Source organism: Musa acuminata, chromosome BXJ3-6 (assembly GCF_036884655.1).
Source record: "Musa acuminata AAA Group cultivar baxijiao chromosome BXJ3-6, Cavendish_Baxijiao_AAA, whole genome shotgun sequence".
Lineage (NCBI taxonomy): Eukaryota > Viridiplantae > Streptophyta > Magnoliopsida > Zingiberales > Musaceae > Musa > Musa acuminata.
The window spans coordinates 7,424,934-7,441,213 of record NC_088354.1 but is presented as its reverse complement, the minus strand read 5'-3'; the positions used below and the strand labels follow the sequence as shown (position 1 = coordinate 7,441,213).

At 44.1% G+C, this 16,280-nt stretch overlaps 3 protein-coding genes across 3 annotated transcripts; all 3 read left to right on the top strand.

The window, feature by feature from the left end:
* Positions 1 to 742: 742 nt before the first annotated feature.
* On the top strand, positions 743 to 3,758 carry LOC135640101 (receptor-like protein EIX2). The gene has a single exon (XM_065154237.1). The coding sequence runs from the start codon at positions 821 to 823 to the stop codon at positions 3,680 to 3,682; it is 2,862 nt and encodes a 953-aa protein (XP_065010309.1). The 5' UTR covers positions 743 to 820; the 3' UTR covers positions 3,683 to 3,758.
* Positions 3,759 to 4,802: 1,044 nt separating this feature from the next.
* LOC135640289 (receptor-like protein EIX2) lies at positions 4,803 to 7,645 on the top strand. Its single transcript, XM_065154585.1, has one exon. It carries the CDS (start codon positions 4,855 to 4,857, stop codon positions 7,546 to 7,548), a length of 2,694 nt encoding a protein of 897 aa, XP_065010657.1. The 5' UTR covers positions 4,803 to 4,854; the 3' UTR covers positions 7,549 to 7,645.
* Positions 7,646 to 12,676: 5,031 nt separating this feature from the next.
* LOC135640778 (receptor-like protein EIX2) lies at positions 12,677 to 15,607 on the top strand. Its single transcript, XM_065155512.1, has one exon. It carries the CDS (start codon positions 12,677 to 12,679, stop codon positions 15,605 to 15,607), a length of 2,931 nt encoding a protein of 976 aa, XP_065011584.1.
* The last annotated feature ends 673 nt before the right edge of the window (positions 15,608 to 16,280 follow it).

Below are 16,280 nucleotides of genomic sequence, written 5' to 3'. Positions count from 1 at the left end.
TGCAGCATTTAGTGTACGTGGCAACATCATATTCCTTACGAGTGGAAGAGTTAAGACGCACCGAGCAGGAACTAATAATAGCCGATCTCTAACATAACAGGGATCAAAAGGTTGGGCTGCAAGCGTACAGTAGATACAGTGACATCACTGTCGATTATATGTGAGAACGATAAGGGTACGATCCACTAATTGTCATGGGATGTCGGCCTTCACTTCCCACCACCGATGAGGGTGAGGTGGGAATGGAAAAGGACTTGACTACGACTTCTTATCCTCCTTTCGTTTCGGTTTGCTAGTTCTTTCTTCTTATTTTTTTCCCCTTCTCCTTTTCTCTGAATCATCCCATCCCAGGATGATGATCTAAGATACTGAAGAGTGAGAACTCCTTTAAGATAGTGAGGACAAACGAAGAGGTAAATGAAAAATCTGGAAAAGAAAAGATCAGGAAAATGGCCTCTTTAATTTCTCGACGTGAAAGAAAGCATGCAAGAAGCTTCCGAGAAGCCTCGGTAAGACGAACTATATTAAAGTTGGGAGACCGATGGTGTTGTTAGGCCCGATATGGCATCCCACTCCCGATCGATGGGTCAATTTAGACCTCGTCTTGCGTCGGCAGGAGACTCGAACAAGGTCGGGTCGTTTCATTAATTGTACCTATTCTTGGTTCTATAAATGCATGCATGTCCAACGCAGTCTATCTATCAACGAAATAGCCATTCATTCACCAAACGGAATGGACAAGAGAAGCACGTACACTGTCTCGCTGCACTGCTCTTGCCTGCTGAGCGTTCTGTTCTTGACGCTTGCGACGGCAACGAGGATGACGAAGGGGTGCATGGACGCGGAGAGGGACGCCCTCCTCGCCTTCAAAGCCGGCATCGACGACCCATCCCACCGCCTGTCGTCGTGGCGACGCCGAGTGGACTGCTGCAGATGGAGCGGCGTGGTGTGCGACGACAGCACGGGCTACGTCGTGCAGCTCAATCTCCAAAATGCGGGGAACATGACTTTCGAGTCGGTCGAGGCGGCTCTGCGTGGTGAGATCAGTCCATCCTTGCTCTCTTTAACGCATTTGGATCGCTTGGATCTCAATCACAATGACTTCGAGGGTTCCCGGATCCCAGCATTTCTGGGCTCTTTTCCGAAGCTGAGATACCTCGATCTCTCTTGGTCCAACTTCAGCGGAGCCATTCCGCCCCAGCTGGGCAACCTGTCGAGCCTCCGCTATCTGGATCTGCGTTCATACGACTTAACCACCGACGGCCTAGACTGGCTCTCGCGTCTCTCTTCCCTGAGATACCTCGACATGAGCGGCGTGAACCTCAGCACCGCCTCCCACAACTGGATACATGCAGTGAACCGGCTGCCCTCCCTCCAACAACTCTATTTGTCATCCGGTTGTGGCCTCACCACCCTCCCCACCTCTCTTTCCCATGTCAACCTCACGGCCCTCGCCGATCTGGAGCTCCGTGATAACTCGTTCAACTCCACCTTCCCCAACTGGCTTTTTGAACTCCCCCGCCTCTCCTATCTCGCGATCAGCAACTCTGAATTGCATGGCACCATACCGACTGGGTTTGGAAACTTGACTCGTCTCACACGGCTCGACCTTACCGGCAACTCGCTTGCCGGTTCCATACCCGCCGATATATGGAGTTTGACCAGTCTGACCCTCCTCGACCTCAGCCATAATTTGTTTACGAGTCGTCTTCTACCACAGATCGGGAACATGACTCGTTTGTCACAGCTAACCCTCGTTCACTGTTCGCTTATTGGCTCCATCCCTACCGAGATCGGGTACCTGACTAGTCTCACGGATCTAAGCCTCAGTGGTAATTCACTGACGGGTCAAATACCCATCGAGATGGGGAATCTGTCTAATCTAACCAATCTCGACCTGAGTCATAATCTGCTCTCCGGACTTATACCACCAGAGATTAGCAAGCTTTCCAACCTAATCACCCTCGATCTCTCCAGTAGCTATTTGGAGGGAACTGTGTCCGAACGCCATTTCGCTAACATCACAAAACTAATCGTCCTGTGCCTGTACGACAACCCCTTGGCCATGCAATTCCACCACAACTGGGTCCCGCCGTTTCAACTCCAGACCGTTAAATTGGACGCCATTAAATTGGGCCCTACGTTTCCCACGTGGCTTCGTTCCCAGAAATCCATCATGGATTTGGATATGTCCAACACGAGTATCCAAGACGCGGTGCCCCTTTGGTTCTGGAAGAATTCTTCTTCTTCCAGCATCATGGATATCAACCTCTCCCACAATCAAATCAGTGGCACTCTGCCAGCGTCCTTGGAGAGCATGTCCTGCTTGATGTTCTTAAATTTGAGCTCCAATACGCTTCGAGGTCACATTCCTGCTTTGCCATCGAACCTACAAGCACTGGACCTATCGAACAATTCTTTGTCCGGATCGCTTCCATGGACCCTGTCACCGTTCTTGGCATACTTATTCCTCTCCCGCAATTATTTTCGGGGAAGCATACCATCCGACATCTGCGACTTGCAGCAACTCTATGCTCTCGATCTATCGAACAACCAGATATCCGGAGAAATCCCTCAGTGTTGGCAGGAGGCAACGAAACTATTCTTCGTCAATCTGGCGAATAATAGGCTGTGGGGGAAAATTCCTGACTCCATCGGAAACTTGAGCAACCTTGAGTTCTTGCACTTAAACAACAACAGTCTCTCCGGACGTATTCCGCCGTCGTTGCGATATTGCAATCGGTTAGCTATTATTGATCTCGGAGACAACAAATTTTCCGGGAACATACCGACATGGATCGGACAGAGCTTGCAAAATCTGGAGGTGCTTCGACTGCGCTCGAATATGTTATCAGGCAATATTCCTATGCAAGTCGGGCAGCTTAGAGATCTTCAGATCATCGACCTCTCCAGTAACAGACTGTCGGGGTCAGTGCCGCACTCGTTTGGCAATTTCAGTGCGATGATCTCTATCTCCAAGTCGATGTCCTCTACGATATCAAACAATGTAGAGTTTGTGCTATCCTCTTTTGTGGCCAGCGAAAGCATATCTCTGGTCACGAAGGGAGATGAGTTCAGTTTCTCGACCATTCTCAATCTCGTGAAAAGCATCGACCTTTCAGATAACGAGCTATCCGGAGTGATTCCTACGGAAATTGGTTCTCTTTTTGCACTGCAAACCTTAAATTTATCCAGAAATAGTTTTGGCGGCACGATTCCTGCAGCGGTTGGTCGGATGAAGTCATTGGAAACATTAGATCTGTCATTCAATGAGTTATCTGGCGTCATTCCCGAAAGCTTTTCAGAGCTAGATTCTCTGAGCCACTTGAATTTGTCGTATAACAACCTATCAGGAGTCATTCCATCAGGGAATCAACTTCGGACGCTCGATGATGCATCCATTTACATCGGCAATGCGTATCTCTGTGGACCTCCGGTCACCGAGAGTTGCGTCAACGAGACTAATGTCGATTTCGTAGAAGAAGAAAACAAAACAGAATCTGATGTGCTATCATTTCCTTTCAGCATTGCACTCGGATATTTGGTCGGATTATGGAGCGTATTTATCATTATTCTTTTCAAGAAAGATTGGAGAATCTTCTACTTCCGAGTGATGGATAACTTGTATGACAAGATTTACGTAGCATTCAAGATACGGATCGCTAGGTTGATGATGGATTAAAGGTCAATGCATTCGAATATCCCTACTTAATATTTTAAAGGTTATGTAATGCATAATCTCAAGCTTTTATTTTTTATATATTTTATAACTATTCATTTATTTTATATGTTCAATATTATAATTTGTTTATGAAAAAAATATTAATGAATGCGTAATTCGATCATAGATTTAATATTATTTTTTCTTCTATCATTAACTATATAAACTTCACCGGTAATCATTAACAAAAACAAGCACGCTTATGTACAAAAAAAATCACGGAGTCCAAGGTAGCTCAGTGCATCCCATCCGTCCATTTGGGTGTTAGTCAGGATGATCTCTCGGGAACAAAAGCATATGGGAATCAAGTTGGGATCCATCCATTTGCGTTGTAAATCTATATATTTATTGGTGATTAGGTAATAAAAGTTGCATAATCAAGTTAATTTTAAATAAGTACGAAATCATTAATTTTGAAGGGAATACAAAAAAAATGCAATTTTGTAGAAAACGAAAGAGATAAAAAGAAAAATAAATTGCAGCCATTTGTTTCGCTCCTGTGGGGACAATTCCACACAAAATTCATCACAAAGATGGTGGGAAATCCTCATCATCTTCACCACTTGTGTATCAAACGAATCAATTTGTTGCGTGTCTTTGGGTTCCCAACAAAGACTTCCACACGTGAAAGCGAAGCGATGGCTTACCGTGTTATCTTGGGTGAGGAATCGTTTGCGGTGGGTCGGAGTCTTCATCCACGTTGTCTTCCGTGATGACGTTTGACATGTGGTGGCGACATTCCGACCCCTGGAATATGGTATTCATCGCCTCCATACATTTTATCTTGGCTAAGAAGATGATGCGTTCCGATGTGCGGACATCAGAATCAAACCGTGTGGAATGAGGGAGGCATGAATTAGTTTCCACACTATCGCATTCGGGCCGAATGAGACATTCTACGCAATCCAACAAGTCCGATTAAATGGCCGTATCTTTCAAGTTTAAAATCCAGTACCAATCTCTTTCGTTGTTGGGACCCAGGCGAGGTAGAAACCAAGTTTGAGTAAGCTACACGGTGCACGCACTGCAGGTCCAGCAGGAGTCGAATCCCACTGAAGTCAAGTCTTTTTATCTGCCTATCGCTACCAGCGCATCAATCTTCACGTTTCACAGGAGTCTATGATGGGTTGGGGATGGGAGGGCCATCACGCCCGCACACCACCCACTCTATATATACATGTCCTCCACCGCCTACCATCTCTCAGTACACTATGCACTCACCAAATAGCATCATGGCCTCTTGCACCAGAACCACACACCCTGTGCCTCGGCACTACTCTTTCGGGCTTTGGCTTACGAGCATTCTTTTGTTCACGGCGGCAACAACGCCGACGACGAAGGGGTGCGTAGAGGGCGAGAGGGACGCCCTCCTCGACTTCAAAACCGGCATCGTCAAGGATCCTTCCAGCCGTTTGTCATCATGGCGAGGCCGAGTAGACTGCTGCAGATGGAGCGGGGTGGTCTGTGACGACACAACCGGCCATGTCGTGGAGCTCAACCTCAATCCAGACTATCTAAACAATGAGACGTCTATCGGAGGTGAGATCAGACCATCCTTGCTCCTGCTAACTCATTTGGAGCGTCTCAACCTCAGCCACAATGACTTATCGACCGATGGCCTGCACTGGCTCTCGCGTCTCACTTCCTTGAGATACCTCGACATGAGCTTTGTGAACCTTTCCATGGCCTCCCACGATTGGCTTCAAGCAGTGAACATGTTGTCCTCACTAGAGGAGCTACATTTACATGACTGTGGCCTCACCGACATCCCCTCTTCTCTTTCCCATGTCAACCTCACAGCACTGGCCACTCTGGACATCAGTGACAACCTCTTCAACTCCACCATCCCCAACTGGCTATGGAAACTCCACAGACTCTCTTATCTTGATCTCAGTTTTTCTATGTTTCATGGTAACATATCCGCTGGGATTGGAAATTTGGCCGATCTAAGAGAACTTCATCTTAGTGATAATTCACTTTCAGGTCCCGTACCCACTGAGATTGGAAATTTGAACAGTCTACAACTTATCAATCTCACGAATAATTTACTCTCTGGATCGTTACCTACTGAGATCGGCAAGCTTTCCAACCTCAATATTCTTTCTCTCTCTAGTAATTCCCTAGAGGGCACCGTGTCTGAACTCCATTTCGCTCGCTTAACCAAACTAAGTGAGCTCGATCTATCTGAAAACTCCCTAGTCATCTCAGTAGACTATAATTGGGTTCCCCCTTTTCAACTCCAATCCATTCAACTGAAGTCTTGTAAGTTGGGGCCTGCATTTCCAAGATGGCTCCGTTCACAAAACTCCATTGAGGATTTGGATTTGTCGAACACAAGCATCGAGGACGTCTTGCCTGATTGGTTTTGGAACATTTCCGCTTTTTCTATAAATCTCTCCCAAAATCAGATTAATGGTACTTTGCCAACTTTCTTGGAGCAAATGACAAACCTAGCCACTCTGAAACTAAGTATGAATTTGCTTGAAGGCCCTATTCCTCGTTTGCCACCTTCCTTGAGTTATTTGTATCTGCAAAATAATTCCTTTTCGGGATCGTTGTCATCAATTTCTCTCCCACTAGAATTGGAACTGTTGGATCTCTCACATAACCATATCAATGGGAGCATGCCATCATTTATCTGCAACTTGACACAACTTCGTATCCTCGATCTATCGAGCAACCAAATATCAGGTGAAATCCCTTGGTGTTGGCAAGAGACAAACTTCCTTTTCTACATTAATCTAGCAGATAATAAGCTCTCGGGAGAAATTCCTAGCTCTATTGAAAAGTTGACTCAGCTTCGGTCTTTGCACTTAAACAATAATAGTCTACATGGGCATCTTCCTCTGTCATTGAAACATTGCAGTGGATTAGTTTTTCTTGATCTTGGCGACAATAAATTCTCAGGTAGCATACCTACTTGGATTGCACAAAACTTTCAAAACCTAGAGGTACTCAGACTATGCTCAAATATGTTTTTTGGTAACATTCCTACAGAGCTTGGACAACTTCATCATCTACATATTATCGACCTTGCTAATAATAATTTATCAGGGCCAATTCCACGCTCCTTTGGCAATTTAAATGCAACAAAATCTTATAGGCAACGAAAATTGACTGGTATAACTTATAGAGCATTGGCAAGCAGTCGCCCTATTTTGTCGCATTTTGATGGCACTTATGATGATAGCATCACTCTAACTATAAAGGGAAAAAGTCTCATCTTTTCGATTATTGTTTACCTTGTCAATATTATAGACTTTTCAAATAATAATTTGACCGGAGAAATCCCAGTAGAAATTGGGTCTCTTTCGGCACTCCAAATTTTAAATCTATCAAGAAATAATTTTGTCGGCCAAATACCAACGACAATTGGTGCCATGAAGTCATTGGAAACTCTGGACCTTTCATTTAATAAGTTTTCTGGAGCCATTCCTCAAAGCTTGTCAGACCTATATTCTCTGAATCACTTGAATTTGTCTTACAACAATCTATCGGGAGTTATTCCTTTGGGAAATCAACTACAAACACTCAATGACTCATCCATTTATATTGGCAATGCATATCTATGTGGAGCTCCCCTCACCAAGAGTTGCTACGATCTTAAAAGTAACAATGTGACAAAAGAAGACAACAAAGACGGATCCTTTATACCGTCATATTATCTGAGTATCATACTCGGATATTTGGTTGGATTATGGAGCGTATTTATCATTATGCTGTTCAAGAAAAATGGGAGAGTTTTTTATTTTCAGATGTTTGATAAAATATATGATAGAGCTTATGTTTTCATCAAAATAAGAATTAATAGATTAACAACTGATTGAGGGTGAGGACACCATCAAAAGTCAATGTAATAGGAGTATCTTGTGTGTTGTATCCATAATAAGTTTGAATCTTGCAAGATGATATCGTTTGAGATCATGTAAATGTTTCTTTTCAATATTTCTCTCTCTTCTTCTTTGTTTCATCTTTGTAAATATTGTGTGTATTGTGAAGATGAAAACATAATTGTTGAATGTAATAATGTTGTTGTGAAGAATGCATTGAATTATGTTGGGAAGAAACCTGTTAATGCGGAATAATCTTTTCCGTATCAAAATGGGTTCTTCATCAAAATACCAATTTGATATCCAAATGAAAATATCAACCAACATAGCATAAACAATAGAGCAAATAATCAATCACACAGTAAGACCAAATCTTTTTTACGTGGAAAACCCAATGTGAAAAAAACCACGGGACCGTAGTCCACCTCAAACTTCCACTATCAATAATAATGATAACAGGTTTACAGTAGGTCTTCTCTAGAATAACTAGAGGATCAGAATAACATCAAAAACATAGATCTTGACTTAAGAATACCATATCTTCATCACATGTGGATCTCCTCCAAAGAGAATTCTAGATCTCACAAAGTGGATATCGTAGGAAAGTACCTTAGAGAGGGTAAACTGCAGATCAACACCGTTAGGATTGTAGAGTTTGCTGCAAGGATTCTCCACATAAAATTTGGGCTGAAACTGACAACGTTTGGCCACCGATCGTCAAGCAGAAAAACTCAGAAACCTTACTTTCTCTCTCTATTTCTCTCTCCTCTTTTTCTCTGCATGCCGCCGCACGCCGCACGCCGCACGCTGCACCTCTTCCTCTAATCTCACCCTAATTTTGTTCTCTCTAATATCCAATTAGTTGATTTAGGCTTATGACCCAAATTGTCCAAGCCCACATATGGACTGGACCCAACAATTCTCCCCCTTCAGCTCATATGGTGGGCTGTACCAAGCCCGCTCTTCGCCTACATGCTTCAAGCTTCTCCTTAGACAAATACTTTGTCAATATATCTGAACCATTATCATTGGTATGCACCTTTTCCAACTGTAATTTTCTCAAGCAAGGATCTCATCTCTTCTTGCATGGCATTAACCCACTCATTCTTATTCTCATGTAGAATAGCTTCTTAGTAAGTTTCTGGCTCTCCCCCGTCAGTAAGCATAACATACTCATGTGGAGGATATCTGGTAGAGGGTTGTCGCTCTCTAGTGGATCTTCTCAATGGAATCTCAACTGGTGGTGGAGGTGTCTGTTCAGTTGGTTTAGCATCATCAACTGTAGGTGTATCATCACTAGTATTCTCACCACAATCTTCTTGTTCATCTCCCCCATGATCATCATGAACTACAGGTGAAGGAACTGGACCCAAACTCCAAGGAATATAAACAGAGGTTTCTGGCTTCTCAACATTATCACCATCATCAAACAATTGGTCTTCAAGAAACACAACATCTCTGCTTCTAATAATCTTCTTGTTCACTGGATCCCATAATCTGTACCCAAACTCTTCATGACCATATCCCAAGAAGATACATGCTTTTGCCTTATTATCAAGCTTGGACCTCTCATCTTTGGGAATATGCACAAATGCTTTACACCCAAAGACTCTCAAATGATTATAAGATATATCTTTTCCTCTCCATACTCTCTCTGGAACATCACCTTGCAGAGGAATTGATGGAGAAAGATTTATCAGGTCAACTGTAGTTCTCATGGCCTCCCCCCAAAATGACTTCGGTAACTTGGCGTGAGAAAGCATACACCTAATCCTTTCTTCAATGGTTTTGTTCATCCTTACTGCCACACCGTTCTACTGAGGAGTTTTAGGAACTGTTTTCTCAAGCTTGATACCATGGAACCTGCAATAATTCTCAAAAGGACCCTTGTACTCGCCACCATTATCTGATCGAACACACTTTAGCTTTCTGCCAGTTTCCCTTTCAACATTGACATGAAACTCCTTGAAAACATCGAGTACCTGGTCTTTAGATTTCAAAGCAAAAGCCTAAACTTTTCTAGAATGGTCATCAATAAAAGTAACAAAATAAAAAGCACCTCCAAGAGTTCTAGTTTGCATAGTACAAACATTTGTATGAACTAAATCAATAACATCAGATCTTCTAGATGATGGATATGTCTGAAATGCAACTCTATGTGTTTTTCCAGCTAAGCAATGATCACAAGATTTAAGAGATGTACCTTGCAACTCTGGTAAGAACTACTTTTTAGCAAGAGTTTGAAGTCCATTCTCGCTGATATGTCCAAGCCTCTTATGCCAAAGATCTATACTTTCACATTTTCGAATTGCATTAATCTCTCCTTTATGTAGCTTAGCTTCCATGACATAAAAAGAGTTAATCTTCTTTCCTTTTGCCACAATTAGAGAACCTTTAGTGAGTTTCCATTTACTTTCACCAAAATAATGTGCAAAGCCCTCATCATCAAGTCTACCTGTAGATATCAAGTTAAGATGAATATCTGAAACATGCCTTACATCTTTGAGTATCAATTTGCTCCCAATACTGGTCTCCAAGCAAATATCTCCAATACCCACAATCTTAGATATATCATTGTTTCCTATTCTGACATTACCAAAATCACCAGCAGTGTAAGATCTAAAGAAATCACCATGAGAAGTGACATGAAATGAAGCACCAGAGTCAATTACCCAGCTACTGTCCTGAGCTACAAGGCTAACACAACCTTCATCACAGACAATAGTGATATTACCTTCAGCAGCAACTATATTGATCTCTTTCTCATTTTTCTTCATTTCATTCTGTTCTCGCTTTCAAAACCTACACTCTTTCTTCATGTGACCTGGCCTATTACAATGAAAACATTTGATATCTCTTATAGACTTGGATCTTCCTCTATAACCATATGGATTTCTGCTATGACTTCTTCCACGTCTTTCTTGTTTTTCAGTAACAAATGCACCAGAAGAATATTCACCATGTTCTTTCCTTCTTCCATTTTTATTTAGCAAATCGTCTTTAACCATATCTATGGTTAGAGTCCCCTCTGGCGTGGAGTTACAAATAGTCACCACATACGTTTCCCAACTTTCTGGTAAAGAGCTGAGAAGTAATAATCCATGCATCTCATCATCTATATTTATTTTCATAGCAACGAACTTATTTGCAAGACTCTGAAATAGGCTTATGTGCTCAATAATGTTACCACCATCTTTATACTTCAAATTTACAAGCATTCTGAGGAGAGAAATTCTATTTCCCATTATCTTTTTCGCAAAAAGATTTTCTAACCTTTGCCAAACAACATCAGCTCTGGTTTCATCTGAAATATGCTCATGCAAGTTTATATTCATCCATCTTCTAATATAGGCAATAGCTTTTCTATGTTGAACTTCCCATTTTTCATCGTCCATAATAGAAGGTTTATCTTTAATCTTGATAGGCTTATACAAATCTTTGCAATAGAGCAAATCTTCCATCAGACGCCTCCAAGTGGAATAATTTGATGAGTTCAATTTAATCATACCATCTGACTGCTCCATTTCAATCACACAAGAAAACTAGCACCAAACAACCTGGCTCTGATACCACTTGTTGGGAATAAACCTGTTAATGCGGAATAATCTTTTCCCTCTTTGTGTATCAAAATGGGTTCCTCGTCAAAATACCAACTTGATATCCAAATGAAAATATCAACCAACACAGCATAAACAATAGAGCAAATAATCAATCACACAGTAAGACCAAATCTTTTTTACGTGGAAAACCCAATGTGGGAAAAACCACGGGACCGTAGTCCACCTCAAACTTCCACTATCAATAATAATGATAACAGGTTTACAGTAGGTCTTCTCTAGAATAACTAGAGGATCAGAATAACATCAAGAACATAGATTTTGGCTCAAGAATACCATATCTTCATCACATAGGTGGATCTCCTCCAAAGAGAATTCTAGGTCTCACAAAGTGGATATCGTAGGAAAGTACCTTAGAGAGGGTAAACTGCAGATCAACACCGTTAGGATTGTAGAGTTTGCTGTAAGGATTCTTCACATAAAATTTGGGTCGAAACTGACAACGTTTGGCCACCGATCGTCAAGCAGAAAAACTCAGAAACCTTACTTTCTCCGTCTATTTCTCTGCACGCGGCACTCTGCACGCTCTTCCTCTAATCTCACCCTAATTTCATTCTCTCTAATCTCCGATTAGTTGATTTGAGCTTATGGTCCAAATTGTCCAAGCCCACATGTCGACTGGACCCAACAAATTATTATAATACAATATTTTTATAATATTATGTTATATATTTGTATTTTTAATATGTTACAGTATATTATATTATTTTTAAATTAATATTAAATCTCGATCCACCGGTTCAATCATTAATCCGATGACCTGAGACTTGGCCAACACCTATGCTGACGATAACGCCATAAAAATCCCACGGTATTATGCGCTTAACGTAAACAGTCATGCTTTCACGCATGTGCTTATGGAAAAGGAAGACCGACCGAGTCAACGTTGGGCCATTTCCGTAGCAGTCTCACACGTCCCGTCCATCAAAAAGTAGGAGATGAAGAAAGGATGGAGAAGTCACTTCGAGTCCGATCGCAGCAGCCGTGGAAGCTTCTTCGAAGGCAGGGCGGTGGGGGACTCGAACCGCTTGGCGACCGGAGTCAACTTCGACAAGGATCGGTGAGTCTATATGGCATTCCACGATTGGGAGGACCATTGTGGACTCTCGTCCTTCCCTGCAGGATTCCTTGCACACGCTATGCCCGTTCTTTAGAGTTAGGAAGAGACTCGACTGCTGAAGCCATTTTAGCCTTCGGAGCTTTTTTGACCTCAACTCCGTGTGCGTCCTTCTTGGCAGCTGCGCTTCCATGATCATTAGATTAGGAGTCCAAGTTGGACGAAAGGACGAAAAAGATTAGCACTCACGTTATAATATGTATCCTGTTTCACTACTTTGATCACATGGGATGCCGGGTGGAGACGAAGGGACCAGTCAGTTCACAAGAGGATCCATTGGTAATCGCGGAGAGCAATGGTTCAACCTACCGCATTCTATATATTATATTCATATATACATGTTCTCCGCTGTGCCGCCTGCAGCCAACTGGTCATTCGTTCACCAATGAGCATGGGCGACACGAGAAGCCCATCCCATTCGTCGCTGAGCTGCTCTTGCCTAATGAGCGTTCTGTTCTTGACGCTCGTGACGACGACGAGGGGGTGCATGGAGGCGGAGAGGGACGCCCTCCTCGCCTTCAAAGCCGGCATCCTCGACCCATCCCGCCGCTTGTCCTCGTGGCGTCGCCCAGTGGACTGCTGCAGATGGAGCGGCGTGGTGTGCGACAACACCACGGGCCACGTCGTGCAGCTCAACCTCCAGAATGCGGAGGCTTACTACGACAATTCGACGGTGTTGGGGGGTGAGATCGGTCCATCTTTGCTTTCTCTAACTCATTTGCGTCGCTTGAATCTCACTCAGAACGACTTCGGCGGCGCCCAAATCCCCAAGTTCTTGGGTTCTTTTGGGAGGCTGAGATATCTGGATCTCTCTTTTTCCAATTTCGGCGGAGCCATTCCTCCCCAGCTGGGTAACCTGTCAACCCTCCGCTATCTGAGCCTGTCCTCGTACAACTTGAGGATCGACGCGGGGGACGACCTACAGTGGCTCTCGCGTCTCTCTTCTCTAACATTCCTCCAAATGAACTTTGTGAACCTCAGCACGGCCTCTCCCGATTGGCTACGAGCCGTGAACCAGGTGCCCTCCCTGGAACAACTCTATCTGTCAGGCTGTGGTCTCACTGCCCTCCCCGACTCTCTTTCCCGCGTCAACCTCACGGCTCTCACCACCCTCGATCTCCGTGGCAACTTCTTCAACTCCACCTTTCCCAGCTGGCTTTTTGAACTCCGTAGCCTCTCCTATCTCGCGATCAGCAATTCTGAATTGTATGGCACCGTACCTGCCGGGTTTGGGAACTTGACTCATCTCGCGCAGCTCGACCTTAGCGGCAACTCGCTTTCCGGTTCCATACCTGTCGATCTCTGGAGTTTGGCTAGTCTAACCATACTTGATCTCAGCCACAATTCATTTACGAGTCCCCTTCTACCTCAAATCGGGAACACGACAAGTCTGTCGCAGCTAAACCTCGTTCAGTGCTTCCTCGTTGGTTCCATCCCTGGCGAGATTGGGCGCTTGACCAGTCTTACGGAATTACGCCTCAGCGGCAATTCACTTTCGGGTCGAATCCCCGCCGAGATTGGGAATCTGTCCAGCGTAACGCAGCTCGACTTGGGTCATAATTCACTCTCCGGACTGATACCGGTTGAGATCGGCAAGCTTTCCGACCTATCCGCTCTTGATCTCTCCGATAACTCCCTGGAGGGCACCATGTCCGAACTCCATTTCGTGAACCTAACCGAGTTGGTCGTCCTGTACGCGTACGCCAACCCTTTGACCATCCGATTCGACCACGACTGGATGCCTCCTTTTCAACTTCAATCCATCAAAGTTGATACCTGTGACTTGGGTCCCGCGTTTCCCAGGTGGCTCCGTTCTCAGGAATTCCTCATTGATATTGATCTGTCCAACACAAGCATCGAAGACACACTGCCTGATTGGTTTTGGAATTCTTCTTCTTCCACCATTATGGACATAAATCTGTCCCACAATAAGATCGGTGGAGTTTTGCCGGCATCCTTGGAGAGTATGGCCACCTTGATGCTCTTGAATTTGAGCTCCAATCTCTTTCGAGGTCGCATTCCTGTTTTGCCACCAAACCTACAAGCGCTGGACTTGTCCAGCAATTCTTTGTCGGGATCGCTACCCTCGACCATCTCATCACAGTTGGGCTACCTGTTCCTCTCCCACAACTATCTCATTGGAAGCATACCGTCGTCCTACGTCTGCGACCTGCAGCAACTTTATGCCCTTGATCTATCCAACAATCAAATATCAGGAGAAATCCCGCGTTGTCGGCCGGAGGGATCACAACTTTTGTTTGTCAATCTGGCGAACAACAAGCTACGAGGAAAGATTCCTGACTCCATCGGAAACTTGGGCAACCTTCAGTTCCTTCACTTAAACAACAACAGCCTCTTCGGACGTATTCCTTCGTCGCTGAAAAATTGCAGTCGGCTGGCTGTCATTGATCTCGGCAACAACAAATTCTCGGGAAGTATTCCGGCGTGGATCGGACAAAGTTTACGGAATCTGCAAGTACTCCTACTGCGCTCAAATATGTTTTCGGGCCATATTCCTCTGCAACTTGGACGATCTAGTAATCTTCAAATCATCGATCTCTCCAACAACAGACTATCGGGATCGGTACCGCACTCTTTCGGCAACTTCAGCGCGATGATCTCCGCGTCAAAGTCGATGGCTTCTACGGTTTCGAACATTATGAATTTTGTGTTATCCTCTTTCGTGGCAAGCGAGAGTATATCTCTGGTTACCAAGGGCGATGAGTTCAGCTTCTCCACCATTCTCCGATTTGTGAAGAGCATAGATCTTTCGAACAATGATCTGAGCGGAGTGATTCCTCCGGAAATCGGTTCTCTTTTTGCGCTTCAAACATTGAATTTGTCGAGAAATAGTTTTGAAGGCATGATTCCGAAAACAATGGGCGATATGAAGTCATTGGAAACTCTGGACCTATCATTCAATAAGTTATCCGGAGTCATTCCTCAAAGCTTTTCGGCGCTGAATTCTCTGAGCCACTTGAATCTGTCTTACAACAATCTATCGGGGGCGATTCCATCGGGGAATCAACTTCAGACGCTGGATGATGCATCCATTTATATCGGAAATGTCCATCTCTGTGGGCCTCCGGTGACCAAGAGTTGCTCCGACGATCCCAACGTCGATTCGACGGAAGAGGAGTACGAACAAGGATCTCATGTGCTGTCGTTTTACTTCGGTACCGGGCTCGGATATTTGGTCGGCTTATGGAGTGTGTTCGTGATCATGCTGTTCAAGAAAGATTGGAGGCTCTTCTATTTTGCAACGGTGGACAAAATGTACGACAAAGCGTATGTGGCAGTCAAGATAAGAATGCGAAATTGACATGACGCAGCAATCAAAGGAAGGCCGGTTGAATGTGATGCAAGTTTCTTTTGTGTTATAAGCCTGATTTACTCCACATTTCGGAAATCTATCTCTTTCGAGGCCATCAGTCTTTTCTTTCTTCCAGATCGACATGAAAAAGGAGTGAACGGAAGACTTCCCCGGGGAAGGGTGGATTCATCTTACTAAACTGCGCTACCGTTGGACTAATTCCTTCGAGCCTGATGGCGACGGCACTCGTTTTTGTTTGGACGGTTCCGTGGAAATATAGTAGAATTAATCTCTGAATCGGTCAGATTGTACTCTCACCATTATAATGTCCTCCTCCTCCGCTGTGGTGCCCGTGGACTCCATGCTGCTGCAGCCTGCAGAGTCTACGCTTCACGAGAGGTTTCAACAATCATGCACTTGTTGTTCTGCATTCGTATCTGGCAAAACCTGGCGCTTCATTCGGAAGTTCTACTACTCTATGCGTCTTCCAGCATTTAATGTAATAAAGATGTTTTCCGACTCACCAACTTGCCCAAAGTTGAAGCTTTGTGCGTGTGAGTGCAAAACGAAGACGTGCTCTTGAATTAACCTTAACGGTCAACCAAAATTGACTAATCGAACACCTTATGGTCACATAGACAATATATGACTAATACGTTGACAGTCAAAGTTACATGAATGA

Excerpts from the sequence above, each read along its gene's own strand:
- LOC135640289 (XM_065154585.1), top strand. The coding sequence starts at position 4,855 with ATGGGAGGGCCATCACGCCCGCACACCACCCACTCTATATATACATGT.
- LOC135640101 (XM_065154237.1), top strand. The coding sequence starts at position 821 with ATGACGAAGGGGTGCATGGACGCGGAGAGGGACGCCCTCCTCGCCTTC.
- LOC135640778 (XM_065155512.1), top strand. The coding sequence starts at position 12,677 with ATGGGCGACACGAGAAGCCCATCCCATTCGTCGCTGAGCTGCTCTTGC.